Source organism: Aquarana catesbeiana, linkage group LG11, assembly GCF_042186555.1.
Source record: "Aquarana catesbeiana isolate 2022-GZ linkage group LG11, ASM4218655v1, whole genome shotgun sequence".
In the NCBI taxonomy this organism is placed as follows: domain Eukaryota; kingdom Metazoa; phylum Chordata; class Amphibia; order Anura; family Ranidae; genus Aquarana; species Aquarana catesbeiana.
In genome coordinates this window covers 180617382-180632348 of record NC_133334.1, presented here as the reverse complement: position 1 = coordinate 180632348, position 14967 = coordinate 180617382, and the positions used below count along the sequence as shown (strand labels likewise).

At 44.0% G+C, this 14967-nt stretch overlaps 1 protein-coding gene across 28 annotated transcripts in view; it reads right to left on the bottom strand.

Annotated features, from left to right (window-relative positions):
* NRXN2 (neurexin 2) overlaps nucleotides 1–14967 on the bottom strand; it is a 3426600-nt gene that overhangs the window by 2320467 nt on the left and 1091166 nt on the right. For all 28 annotated transcript variants that reach the window (XM_073605072.1, XM_073605074.1, XM_073605073.1 and 25 more), the window contains one exon: nucleotides 4943–4960. In XM_073605072.1, coding sequence (XP_073461173.1) covers nucleotides 4943–4960 — 18 coding nt within the window. The remainder of the gene's footprint in view (nucleotides 1–4942; nucleotides 4961–14967) is intronic.

Below are 14967 nucleotides of genomic sequence, written 5' to 3'. Positions count from 1 at the left end.
ATGTTTTAGGGATGCGGGTTGGTCACCTTTAATGTTTGAAAAAATAGCACCATTTAGCTAAGGTCCTGCCAGAGGTTCTGGATATTAAAAAGCCCTAGTTGACCTACTAGTCAAGTCAAACATTATTTGGTGAGTTGCTGCACAAAGGGGAAGGTGTTTGAATGACACACACCAAGGAAGGTATTACACAAATTGTTTTGGTTGGACTAATTGTTTGGAATATACAGTAGCAGACTTTTTAATCTTAGAGTGTGAACACTGTTTAAATATTTTTTAGTGCACTGTACCTTAGGATTTGGGTTTGAAGATTAGAGCACTGATGGTATACTGGTCTTTAAATTTCAATTTGTTGTTTAGTAGCACTTGAACACAATTAGTGCTGTATGTTGATAATAATAAACATTCCTGACACTAGTCTTCTGGCTTCATTAAAATAAATGTTAGCCAAAAAACTGCAATATCTGCAAAGGTTCTTGCAATAGGCATACAGCAGAAATGCACAAGCATGTAATAAGTTGCTCCTTAGTTAGTCCATATTATATATTATATAATAATATATAATAATATATTATATATATATTGTGGTAGTGTGGTACCCCACCAGTGGAAGGACGCAGGGTTATCAACCAGGCAGGCTGAGAAGGCTCCAGGGGATTTGCTCATTTGGGAGGAAACTGGCTTTTCAGTTTTCTTGTTGTTCAGGAAAATCCTGGAGCCTGGGGATTTTGTAGCGATCCGGGTGGGATGAAATCCCCAGTCCTGAGTCCGGGTCTTGAGATCCACCAGCATACTGACTGGTCAGGTGTGTGCTGGGCTATTTGTAGACACCTGACCATGGTTCTGGGCTCCACCCTCCTGAGAAATCCAGGCTTGCCAGGGAGAAGCCAGAGAGTGCAAGTGTGCACTGAGAGAAGCCAGAGACCCAAGCCTGAGGATCAGAGCAGCAAGCGGCTGTTATCTATATGGACTGACAAGGGAATGGTCTGTGGGAAACAGACAAAGGCCTGAAGTGGATGGCTGTATGTACAGTATAAGCCAGGAGGCTCGGTATTTTCCATTTGTGAATTATTACTGTGAAGTTAAAACCCCTGCGTGGGAATTCTGGATGGACTGTTCATTTCTTTTGTTTAATAAAAGTGGGCCAAACAGCCCTTAAATAGCACAACTGGCATGGACTTCGCTCACCGGTAAGCACTACACTTGAGCTAAACAACCCCCAATGTTAATATATATATATATATATATATATATATATATATATATATATATGTATATATAACATAGAATATAAGACAAACACACCTATCTATGCACAATACTTAAAGTGTTACTAAACCCACAACAGTACCAGTCAGTATCTGTTTATGCAGTAAAGCATGCTTGTTATACTCACTGTGGAACCTAAGGGGTAATCCTCTACATTGTGTAACAAGGCTGTTTGATCCCATCTTCTCTGATCCTCTCATCCTTCCACTGTCCCCAATATATTTCCTGATAATACAGAGCCAGGGGACAGGCTGCACATGCTCAGTTTGGTGTATATTGCTAGAGTTTTTTTTTTCCTGGAAGGGTGCATGTGATTAGCACAGGGCCAATCATCACTGTCCAGATAGAGGGTCAGGGGTCCTGCATCCTAATAGGGTACTCAGTGCAGAATGAAAACTCCTCCTACAAGCTTTATGTCACAAGACTCCTATATACTGCTGATGAGGAAAGGTATTTAGCAGTTTATATTTACTAAAATAATTGCATTTCCATGTTCTGTGTACTATGGGAGAAAAGATATAGTGAATGCAGGGTCCTGGGTTTAGTAACACTTTAAAGCCATCTTCCCTTGTGTATGCATGGACAACCATCTTTAGATCCCTTTCAAACTGCGAGCACCAGCCATTAGCTCTAAAGCGCCGCTTGAGCGCTGCTTCTGCACTGCTTTTCGGCTGCTTTTAAACCCAAAGAAGGGGCTAAAAACTCCTGTGTTGCAGCGCTTCCGGAGCGCTTTTCAGGTGCTTTGGAAGCGCTGCCAATTCATTTCAATGGACAGGGCATTTTCCCAAACCGCCCCAAAGATGCTGCTTGCAGGACTTTTTCTAACGTCCCGCAAGTGCACCACCCCCGTGGTAAAGCACTCAGGCTTTTACACTTGGGCGGCATGGGAGGCAGTTTTCAGGTGCTTTACAGGCGCTATTTCTAGCACTAAAATGCCTGAAAACTGCCTCAGTGTGAAAGGGGTCTTATTGTCCTAAGAAGAGCATATGAAAGTCATAAATTGTAATGCCCTGTACACACGGGCAGACTTTTCGACCAGACTGGTCCGACGGACTGAATCCGGCGGACAATCCGACCGTGTGTGGGCTCCATCAGACCTGCAGCGGACTTTAGATTTGGAACATGTTTCAAATTTGTCCGATGGACTCGAGTCCGGTCGAATAATCCACTCGTCTGTATGCTAGTCCGATGGACGAAAACCCACGCTACGGCAGCTATTGGCTACCGGCTATCAACTTCCTTATTTTAGTCCGATCGTACGTCATCACGTACGAATCCGTCGGACTTTGGTGTGATCGTGTGTAGGCAAGTCTGTTCGTTCAAAAGTCCATCGGAAGTCCGTCAAAAGTCCGTCGGAAAGTCCGTCGGACCAGTCGGTCAAAAAGTCCGCCCATGTGTACGCGCAGCATAAGACTTCTATCTGTAAGACACATCACAGGGACCAAAAGTAGAGACCAGGACATGTAAGTAAAGCAACAAGATTTTCAAATTTGAAGCCCTAGGAAATCTTGGCAGAAAAAGTCAGAATAAAGAGGGAAGAATACAGTGCAGAAATACAGTATAAAAGTAAAGACAGTTAAGGCATATTGACGGATAGCATTGTATTGCTATATTAAAGAGAAAAGCGTGACACAAAGACAAAAATAAAAGCACAGAAATCCAGTTACTGTGGATAATATACAGTATTATGCATGTACATTTTTTGATGGTCCTGAAATCGCTGACCTTTTTCACAATTATTAGAAGTTTTGGTTCCCTATATCTTCGCATAAACATGTTGCTAGGTATTGTAATCAGCAATGTCACTGAATGTATAGTACATAATTTAATTCAGATGCACTTTCTTGCATCTTAAACTACACCTAAATTTCATTCTGCATCATCTTTTTAAAAGGTACTGTTCTCAGTAATGAATAATTTATGTAGTGCATTATGGAGTTTAGCTGTGATTTTTGTAATGCACATTTTTTTGCATAGATAAATGGTACTGCATGTAACATGCATGAACTTAGGTGTGTTTTACATGTATTTTATTGCATGCAGCCTTACAAAAAAAGTAGTTACCTCCTTAAATCTATAACAAAAATGCATAGTAAAAGAAATACACATAAAACGCACAAAAAACACATATGGCATTAAGTGCAAACGTCGTGCCCATATCCTGAGATTCCCAAGTCCAACCCTAGCTAGGCACCATTGAATTTACAGATATTAAAGTAAACTTGTTAAAAACCTTGGCTATAAAACTGAGCATGTAGAATTACATTTTAAAGTGATCAGTAGATGTAGAGATACAGACTGCTAAAGTTACAAAAATAGTAATTCTTGCTGGAAAAATTGAACTTTGCTGCTCACCACCATTAATTATGATTTTATACAATCACCTCATTCACTAACAGGGAGATTTGAGAGGTGGTAGGGCCAAGTTTGACTTTACAGGAAGATTCCAGATTTCTATAAACTTTTTCTGCCTATAGCCTCGCATCTACTGATGATTTGATGATTTTGGCATGCAATTTTCAGTAAAGATCAGCTCTCCATTTTTTCATCATTTACTCAGCTTGAATTGCCTATGTTGTCTATGTTTATGACAGAATTATTTTCCTCATCCCCTAGGGTAACAACTCCAGGGGATCAGAACTACAGAACACCTTCCCCTTGCCTCATCTTCATAACTTAGTGGAAAGGTATTCTATTCTAGCCTATTCCTTTCCCAGCTTTATAATTTTAGTTCAATGTATAGGATGAGGGAGAAGAGCAGGCAGACATTGCCAGCACCATTTGTCTCAAAGACCCAGCCATGTTTTGCCAAAGAGTTGCTGTTTCCCTGCCTTCAGGCTTTCCATCATAAGGCCTGTAGGCACACAACCTCTCCAAAGCATCAACCTTTGCCTATATCTTCTTCTACATAGAACATTTCTATTTTTATTGAACCTGACTGAACCTGAGTCTTGCCACAATGGGCCCTATTCACAAAGCGTTATCTTACCGCACCTGACCAGGGTATTCTGGGTCAATGACATTTTCCAACTCAGTGATTCTGTTTTTGATTTTTTTTTTCTGACATGTTGGTCTTTCACTTGGATGTTATACGTTGCACTAGTAAATACAGCTGGATAAAACAAAAACTCTGTCTGTCTTCATTTCAGACGGCAAAGCAACAAAATGCGATTATTTTAAGGGGGGGGGGGTGATTCTTTTCTATACCCGCTGTATATTCTTTTACCTTTTCCTCTCTACTACATCACTTATACTACTGCCTGGTGGGTGTAGTTACTTTTTTTTATTTCAAATCTTTCTATCTGTCTCTCACTTTATCCCATATTCATCTCTCCTTCCCTTTAATCTAAATCTCTCTTGATTTTCAGCTCTGTCTTTTCCCATTAAAGTGTAATTAACATCATTTGCATAATGCTTGCTCATTATTATTTTTAGAGAAGTCAAGTGACAGAGAATGCAAGATGATTGGGGGAAGGGTGAGCAAACAGGAGAGAAAGGGTGCTAGAAGAAAAAGTGACTGGTTAGAGGAAACTGAGAAAAACCTTCAAGAAATAACAAGATTAGAAATGTACATAGCGACACTTAAGCCTTTTCTCTTAGATGCCTAAGAAGTCTCAGATGACATTATTACAGGAGGCAATATAAGATGCTATTATTAAAACAAGCAGCTACTCACCTTCGATCACACGGTCCTCTATATGAAAAAAAAAGAATAAGAAGAAAAGAAGAATATGTCAGTTACTTAAGCATGTAAAAGAGCATTTAACATATGCAGGATAAAAAAACATACAAAGGATGACATATATATATATATTTATTTATTTTATGCCGCATTTAAAGATAATCTGATTGACAAGGAAACTGTCACTTTCCTACTTGTTGTAGCAGTTTTGTACACATTACCTAAAATTCATAAGAACCCCTCCACACCACAAGGCAGACCAATTTATTTGGATAAAATCATCCCCCCATTAGTGGCAAAAGGGAAATCTTATTTAAGAGGCACCATCAATTTTTCGAATAAACTGTGTGGTGTAACATTACCTCAACATTCTGGTTGAGTTACCAGTTAACTCACCAGACAGAGTGAAAGTGCAGAGTCTGGAAACTGACAGGAGAGTGAGCAGACAGTACAGACAGAACAAGAGAATTTTTTTTGTTTCACAGTATCATTCCCATTCTGCACAGATTTATTCAGTGATTAAAATACACTGGAAGACCCTTAGAGAGGCTTTTCCTGACATTGAGGAATTTAAATCCCCTCCTCCTCATTTTATAGGAGGGGTAGAACTATTAGGAACATGATTATCAAATCTGAATTTCAGAGTAAGAAAGTGAAGGGAGTACCAATCTTTTTAGGTCGAAAAAGAAACGGTTCTTTCCCCTGCTTAACCTGTGTTCAGTGTTCTAGTATGATCAAGTACACCTCATTTACACATCCCCATACAGAGAAAACTATTGACATGTCCATATGGTAATTGACCACATACCACAACTGAAGAGGGGGGAAAATAGGGTGGTAAATTGGCGGGAAGTAAATTGGATTTCACAACTTGATACTATTTATCCCAGAGGTTTGAATAAAGATTATGATTTACATCTCTTTTATAAATATTGAATTGTGTATCTCCTGAGTATTAGCTGTAACCTTAGACACCATCTTGCTTTAAGTGAAGACTTTCCAGGTGTTGCTAATTTCTAGTCGATGAGAGAATTTGCTATATAATGAATGTGATCAGAACCTGATTTTCATGCTTGCTATACCTGATTAAGGATCCTAATAGAAAAACATTGATATTTTTGTTATTTTGATGGCTCCTTGATGAGTTTTTTACTCTCTTAATAAATATACAAGGTGCTGCAGATTGTACTTTTTCTTTTTCTAAATATATAGATATCTAGATAGATAGATAGATAGATTTAGATTAAAAAAGAGATCAAGGAAGAACAAAATAAAGCAAATTCACAATTTTATTTTCACCAACTATTAGTTAAGCCATCTTTTTCTCCATCACAGGGGAAGGGATAATGAGATACAAGGCACCCCATGCTGTGCTGCCGCTTCTGCAGACTATCCTGAGTAGAGACCAGCCTGTTTTGAGTTTTCCTTCATAAGAGCTTCCTACCAGCTTGTTTCACATTGTAAACAAATCACCCCAGTACACCCCAGCTGATGTCATTGACCAAGTGGTCATGAGCATATTTGGTCAATGATGTCACCCAGGTTTCCTGCCACTGTGTTGACATTCCAGATGGAAGTAGTGGCGAGAGAGGATTATTGTGCGACAGTTAATTGGTATGTAGTTTATTGTGATTGACATTGGTTCTACACAGGGCCGTCTTTAACGTGGGGCAAATGGAGAAGCTGCCCCAGGACAAATCTTTGTTGTGGGGCTCAAAGCAGTTGCCCATTGAGCTTGCGCTGCCCGCAAATTGCGGCTCCAATGATGGCATTGCAGAGTGCACCAAGGACATGGGAGGTAGCACTGTACTCCCCAGCCAGGCCGCAGAGAGGGCCTGGAACTCCACTGACATGCCCCTGCCCCATGTAGCCTGTATGCTCGGGAGTAGGGATGAGCTTCGTGTTCGAGTCGAACCCATGTTCGACTCGAACATCGTCTGTTCGCCCGTTTGCCGAATTGCAAACGATATGGGCTGTTCACGGCTGATGATTGGCCAAGCATGCACTATGACCCGCATGCTTGGCCAATCACAGCGCCAAGGAGGCTTTGGCCAATTATGGCTCAGGGGATTTAGTACACGCCCCACACTATATAAGGCCGCCTGCACGGCGGCCCTGTGTAGTGTGTGTTCCGGCGTTCATTGAGAGAGAGAGAGAGACAGACAGTGACATTTGATTTGAGTTAGATAGATTAGGCAGAACAGTCAGTCAGTTAGCTGCACTTACAGTGTATTGTGTATATATATGCATCCCAGGTGTTGCATATATATATATATACACTGTATTCAGTTTAGCTAGATCCGTTCTTGTTATCTTCCTACTGACAGGCAGGCTTGTCTTGTTACAGTATTTACAGCTACCTGAAGAAAATTACTGGTGTTCTTTTGATCCTATTAGTACCACAGTCAGGCAGCTAGACTATTTACAGTTAGTGCAGTGCGTCCTGCTCACAGTGTTCAGCTAGATCCGTTCCTGCTATCTTCTTACTGACAGGCAGGCTTGTCTTGTTACAGTATATACAGCTACCTGAAGAAAATTGCTTGTGATCTTTTGATCCTATTAGTACCACAGTCAGGCAGCTAGACTATTTACAGTTAGTGCAGTGCGTCCTGCTCACAGTGTTCAGCTAGATCCATTCCTGTTATCTTCTTACTGACAGGCAGGCTTGTCTTGTTATAGTATATACAGCTACCTGAAGAAAATTGCTGGTGTTCTTTTGATCCTATTAGTACCACAGTCAGGCAGTTAGACTATTTACAGTTAGTGCAGTGCGTCCTGCTCACAGTGTTCAGCTAAAACTACAAGTTAGTGGGGTGCGTCCTGCTCACAGTGTTCAGCTAAACCTACAAGTTAGTGCGGTGCGTCCTGCTCACAGTGTTCAGCTAAACCTACAAGTTAGTGGGGTGCATCCTGCTCACAGTGTTCAGCTAAACCTACAAGTTAGTGGGGTGCGTCCTGATCACAGTGTTCAGCTAAACCTACAAGTTAGTGGGGTGCGTCCTGCTTACAGTGTTCAGCTAAACCTACAAGTTAGTGTGGTGCGTCCACCTCACAGTGTTCAGCTAAACCTACAAGTTAGTGGGGTGCGTCCTGCTCACAGTGTTCAGCTAAACCTACAAGTTAGTGTGGTGCGTCCACCTCACAGTGTTCAGCTAAACCTACAAGTTAGTGGGGTGCGTCCTGCTCACAGTGTTCAGCTAGATCCGTTCCTGTTATCTTCTTACTGACAGGCAGGCTTGTCTTGTTACAGTATATACAGCTACCTGAAGAAAATTACTGGTGTTCTTTTGATCCTATTAGTACCACAGTCAGGCAGCTAAACTATTTACAGTTAGTGCAGTGCGTCCTGTTCAAAGTGTTCAGCTTAACCTACAAGTTAGTGGGATGCGTCCTGCTCACAGTGTTCAGCTAAACCTACAAGTTAGTGTGGTGCGTCCACCTCACAGTGTTCAGCTAAACCTACAAGTTAGTGGGGTGCGTCCTGCTCACAGTGTTCAGCTAAACCTACAAGTTAGTGGGGTGCGTCCTGCTCACAGTGTTCAGCTAGATCCGTTCCTGTTATCTTCTTACTGACAGGCAGGCTTGTCTTGTTACAGTATATACAGCTACCTGAAGAAAATTACTGGTGTTCTTTTGATCCTATTAGTACCACAGTCAGGCAGCTAGACTATTTACAGTTAGTGCAGTGCGTCCTGCTCACAGTGTTCAGCTAAACCTACAAGTTAGTGGGGTGCGTCCTGCTCACAGTGTTCAGCTAAACCTACAAGTTAGTGGGGTGCGTCCTGCTCACAGTGTTCAGCTAGATCCATTCCTGTTATCTTCTTACTGACAGGCAGGCTTGTCTTGTTACAGTATATACAGCTACCTGAAGAAAATTACTGGTGTTCTTTTGATCCTATTAGTACCACAGTCAGGCAGCTAGACTATTTACAGTTAGTGCAGTGCGTCCTGCTCACAGTGTTCAGCTAAACCTACAAGTTAGTGGGGTGCGTCCTGCTCACAGTGTTCAGCTAAACCTACAAGTTAGTGTGGTGCGTCCACCTCACAGTGTTCAGCTAAACCTACAAGTTAGTGGGGTGCGTCCTGCTCACAGTGTTCAGCTAAACCTACAAGTTAGTGGGGTGTGTCCTGCTCACAGTGTTCAGCTAGATCCGTTCCTGTTATCTTCTTACTGACAGGCAGGCTTGTCTTGTTACAGTATATACAGCTAACTGAAGAAAATTACTGGTGTTCTTTTGATCCTATTAGTACCACAGTCAGGCAGCTAGACTATTTACAGTTAGTGCAGTGCGTCCTGCTCACAGTGTTCAGCTAAACCTACAAGTTAGTGGGGTGCGTCCTGCTCACAGTGTTCAGCTAAACCTACAAGTTAGTGTGGTGCGTCCACCTCACAGTGTTCAGCTAAACCTACAAGTTAGTGGGGTGCATCCTGCTCACAGTGTTCAGCTAAACCTACAAGTTAGTGGGGTGCATCCTGATCACAGTGTTCAGCTAGATCCGTTCCTGTTATCTTCTTACTGACAGGCAGGCTTGTCTTGTTACAGTATATACAGCTACCTGAAGAAAATTACTGGTGTTTTTTTGATCCTATTAGTACAACAGTCAGGCAGCTAGACTATTTACAGTTAGTGCAGTGCATCCTGCTCACAGTGTTCAGCTAAACCTACAAGTTAGTGGGGTGCGTCCACCTCACAGTGTTCAGCTAAACCTACAAGTTAGTGGGGTGCGTCCACCTCACAGTGTTCAGCTAAACCTACAAGTTAGTGCAGTGCGTCCTGCTCACAGTGTTCAGCTAGATCCGTTCCTGTTATCTTCTTACTGACAGGCAGGCTTGTCTTGTTACAGTATATACAGCTACCTGAAGAAAATTACTGATGTTCTTTTGATCCTATTAGTACCACAGTCAGGCAGCTAGACTATTTACAGTTAGTGCAGTGCGTCCTGCTCACAGTGTTCAGCTAGATCTATTCCTGCTATCTTCTTACTGACAGGCAGGCTTGTCTTGTTACAGTATATACAGCTACCTGAAGAACATTGCTTGTGTTCTTTTGATCCTATTAGTACCACAGTCAGGCAGCTAGACTATTTACAGTTAGTGCAGTGCGTCCTGCTCACAGTGTTCAGCTAGATCCATTCCTGTTATCTTCTTACTGACAGGCAGGCTTGTCTTGTTACAGTATATACAGCTACCTGAAGAAAATTGCTGGTGTTCTTTTGATCCTATTAGTACCACAGTCAGGCAGCTAGACTATTTACAGTTAGTGCAGTGCGTCCTGCTCACAGTGTTCAGCTAAAACTACAAGTTAGTGGGGTGCGTCCTGCTCACAGTGTTCAGCTAAACCTACAAGTTAGTGGGGTGCGTCCTGCTCACAGTGTTCAGCTAAACCTACAAGTTAGTGCGGTGGGTCCTGCTCACAGTGTTCAGCTAAACCTACAAGTTAGTGGGGTGCGTCCTGCTCACAGTGTTCAGCTAAACCTACAAGTTAGTGGGGTGCGTCCTGATCACAGTGTTCAGCTAAACCTACAAGTTAGTGGGGTGCGTCCTGCTCACAGTGTTCAGCTAAACCTACAAGTTAGTGTGGTGCGTCCACCTCACAATGTTCAGCTAAACCTACAAGTTAGTGGGGTGCGTCCTGCTCACAGTGTTCAGCTAAACCTACAAGTTAGTGGGGTGCGTCCTGCTCACAGTGTTCAGCTAGATCCGTTCCTGTTATCTTCTTACTGACAGGCAGGCTTGTCTTGTTACAGTATATACAGCTACCTGAAGAAAATTACTGGTGTTTTTTTGATCCTATTAGTACAACAGTCAGGCAGCTAGACTATTTACAGTTAGTGCAGTGCGTCCTGCTCACAGTGTTCAGCTAAACCTACAAGTTAGTGGGGTGTGTCCACCTCACAGTGTTCAGCTAAACCTACAAGTTAGTGCAGTGCGTCCTGCTCACAGTGTTCAGCTAGATCCGTTCCTGTTATCTTCTTACTGACAGGCAGGCTTGTCTTGTTACAGTATATACAGCTACCTGAAGAAAATTACTGGTGTTCTTTTGATCCTATTAGTACCACAGTCAGGCAGCTAGACTATTTACAGTTAGTGCAGTGCGTCCTGCTCACAGTGTTCAGCTAGATCCGTTCCTGCTATCTTCTTACTGACAGGCAGGCTTGTCTTCTTACAGTATATACAGCTACCTGAAGAAAATTGCTTGTGTTCTTTTGATCCTATTAGTACCACAGTCAGGCAGCTAGACTATTTACAGTTAGTGCAGTGCGTCCCGCTCACAGTGTTCAGCTAGATCAGTTCCTGTTATCTTCTTACTGACAGGCAGGCTTGTCTTGTTACAGTATATACAGCTACCTGAAGAAAATTGCTGGTGTTCTTTTGATCCTATTAGTACCACAGTCAGGCAGCTAAACTATTTACAGTTAGTGCAGTGCATCCTGCTCACAGTGTTCAGCTAAAACTACAAGTTAGTGGGGTGCGTCCTGCTCACAGTGTTCAGCTAAACCTACAAGTTAGTGGGGTGCGTCCTGCTCACAGTGTTCAGCTAAACCTACAAGTTAGTGCGGTGCGTCCTGCTCACAGTGTTCAGCTAAACCTACAAGTTAGTGCGGTGCGTCCTGCTCACAGTGTTCAGCTAAACCTACAAGTTAGTGGGGTGCGTCCTGCTCACAGTGTTCAGCTAAACCTACAAGTTAGTGGGGTGCGTCCTGATCACAGTGTTCAGCTAAACCTACAAGTTAGTGGGGTGCGTCCTGCTCACAGTGTTCAGCTAAACCTACAAGTTAGTGTGGTGCGTCCACCTCACAATGTTCAGCTAAACCTACAAGTTAGTGGGGTGCGTCCTGCTCACAGTGTTTAGCTAAACCTACAAGTTAGTGGGGTGCGTCCTGCTCACAGTGTTCAGCTAGATCCGTTCCTGTTATCTTCTTACTGACAGGCAGGCTTGTCTTGTTACAGTATATACAGCTACCTGAAGAAAATTACTGGTGTTTTTTTGATCCTATTAGTACAACAGTCAGGCAGCTAGACTATTTACAGTTAGTGCAGTGCGTCCTGCTCACAGTGTTCAGCTAAACCTACAAGTTAGTGGGGTGTGTCCACCTCACAGTGTTCAGCTAAACCTACAAGTTAGTGCGGTGCGTCCTGCTCACAGTGTTCAGCTAAACCTACAAGTTAGTGGGGTGCGTCCTGCTCACAGTGTTCAGCTAAACCTAGAAGTTAGTGTGGTGCGTCCACCTCACAGTGTTCAGCTAAACCTACAAGTTAGTGGGGTGCATCCTGCTCACAGTGTTCAGCTAAACCTACAAGTTAGTGGGGTGCGTCCTGCTCACAGTGTTCAGCTAGATCCGTTCCTGTTATCTTCTTACTGACAGGCAGGCTTGTCTTGTTACAGTATATACAGCTACCTGAAGAAAATTACTGTTTTTTTTTATCCTATTAGTACCACAGTCAGGCAGCTAGACTATTTACAGTTAGTGCAGTGCGTCCTGCTCACAGTGTTCAGCTAAACCTACAAGTTAGTGGGGTGCATCCACCTCACAGTGTTCAGCTAAACCTACAAGTTAGTGCAGTGCGTCCTGCTCATAGTGTTCAGCTAGATCCGTTCCTGTTATCTTCTTACTGACAGGTAGGATTGTCTTGTTACAGTATATACAGCTACTTGAAGAAAATTACTGGTGTTCTTTTGATCCTATTAGTACCACAGTCAGGCAGCTAGACTATTTACAGTTAGTGCAGTGCGTCCTGCTCACAGTGTTCAGCTAAACCTACAAGTTAGTGGGATGCGTCCTGCTCACAGTGTTCAGCTAAACCTACAAGTTAGTGTGGTGCGTCCACCTCACAGTGTTCAGCTAAACCTACAAGTTAGTGGGGTGCGTCCTGCTCACAGTGTTCAGCTAAACCTACAAGTTTAGTGCAGTGCGTCCTGCTCACAGTCTTCAGCTAGATCCGTTCCTGTTATCTTCTTACTGACAGGCAGGCTTGTCTTGTTATAGTATATACAGCTACCTGAAGAAAATTACTGGTGTTCTTTTGATCCTATTAGTACCACAGTCAGGCAGCTAGACTATTTACAGTTAGTGCAGTGCGTCCTGCTCACAGTGTTCAGCCAAACCTACAAGTTAGTGGGGTGCGTCCTGCTCACAGTGTTCAGCTAAACCTACAAGTTAGTGGGGTGCGTCCTGTTCACAGTGTTCAGCTAAACCTACAAGTTAGTGGGGTGCGTCCTGTTCACAGTGTTCAGCTAAACCTACAAGTTAGTGGGGTGCGTCCACCTCACAGTGTTCAGCTAAAGCTACCTGTAGAAGGTTGGTGGTGTTCTCATACTACAGGCAGGCAGTTGATTTTGCTAGCTGCAGTATCAGTACATATATATATATCCCAGCTTAGTGCAGCTACAGGCCATTAGTATGTCTGGAAGGCCAAGAAGGAGAGGCAGACAGTCACAAGCCAATAAGAGAGGGCAAGCAGGCTCTGTGTCTAGTGCTGGTCGTGGAGAAGGTGCATCCTCATCAGCACGTGGCCGTGGGACACACTTGGCCTTTTTTTCGTCAGCTGGCCGTGTTGAGCCGCAACATTCGGAAGACTTGGTCGAGTGGATGACCAAGCCGTCCTCATCCTCCTCATCCTCTCTCACCCATGCCCAGGGTACTTTGTCTGGCAAAGCAGCGGCCTCTTCCCTCGGCTCAATGTCATCAGTGACTCCTTCCCTAGCCCCACCATGTCCTCCTGAGGAGTCCCTCGAACTGTTTGACCACAGTGTTGGGTACATGCTCCAGGAGGATGCCCAGCGTTTGGAAGGCTCTGATGATGATACTGAGCTCGATGAAGGCAGTAACATGAGCACGGACAGAGGGGGTGCCCAAGAAAGACAGCAAACTGGCAGTCATGCTCCCCCTGCTGCAGCATACTGCCAGGTTTGCTCCAGTGATGAGGAGGGAGGGGATGATGAGGTCACTGACTCAACGTGGGTGCCTGATAGGAGAGAGGAGGAGGAGGAGGAGGCGGCACATCACCAACAAGGCAGGATGCCCTCCAGGGGCCAGCCTAAGGGCAGCACATTGACTGCATCACACCCCAAAGCATCACATGTGCAGGGCGCTGCAGTCTGTGCGTGTTATTCAAAAAGTTCTTTGGTGTGGGCCTTTTTTGAGACAAGTGCATCAGATCGCACCGCTGCTATTTGCAACATATGTCTCAAGCGTACCTCGCATGACCAAAACATCTCCCGCTTGGGTACCACATGCTTGACCAGACATATGTTGACCTGCCATGCAGTTCGTTGGCAAGCATATCTAAAAGACCCACACCAAAGAACAAAGAGGACCTCTCCTTGCTCCTCATCAGCTGAGATTTCCAATCCCACTATACCTTCAGTCCTCTCTGAGACCTGCACTGAGAGGAATGAAGGTGTAGAATTAGGTGTGTCACAGCCAAGTACTTGTGGGCAATCTGCTTTTGGTACACCGACGTCAGATTGTACCAGGCAAATTTCCCTGCCCCAGCTGCTGCACCGCCGAAAGAAGTTTGCTCCCAGCCATCCACATGCCCAGCGGTTGAATACTAGCTTGGCAAAAATGCTAGTACTTCAACTGCTGCCTTTTCAGTTGGTAGACTCTGCCCCCTTCCGTGAGTTTGTGGAATGTGCGGTTCCTCAGTGGCAGGTACCCAAACGCCACTTTTTCTCACGGAAGGCGATTCCGTCTCTCTACCGGCATGTGGAAGGCAATGTCAATGCCTCGCTGGACAGGGCGGTCAGCGGTAAGGTGCATATTACCGCTGACTCATGGTCCAGCAGGCATGGACAGGGACGTTACCTAAGTTTCACGGAGCATTGGGTGACTCTGCTGGCAGCTGGGAAGGATGCAGGACAAGATGCAGTAGTGTTGGAGGTTGTTCCGCCACCACGCCTCCAAAATGCTAATGATTGTGACACACCTCTCTCCTCCACCCCCTCCTCTTCTTCTTCCTCCATGGCCTCTTCCTGTGCTTTGTCCTCGGAACCAGCGGTGCTCCGTAGCCTTTC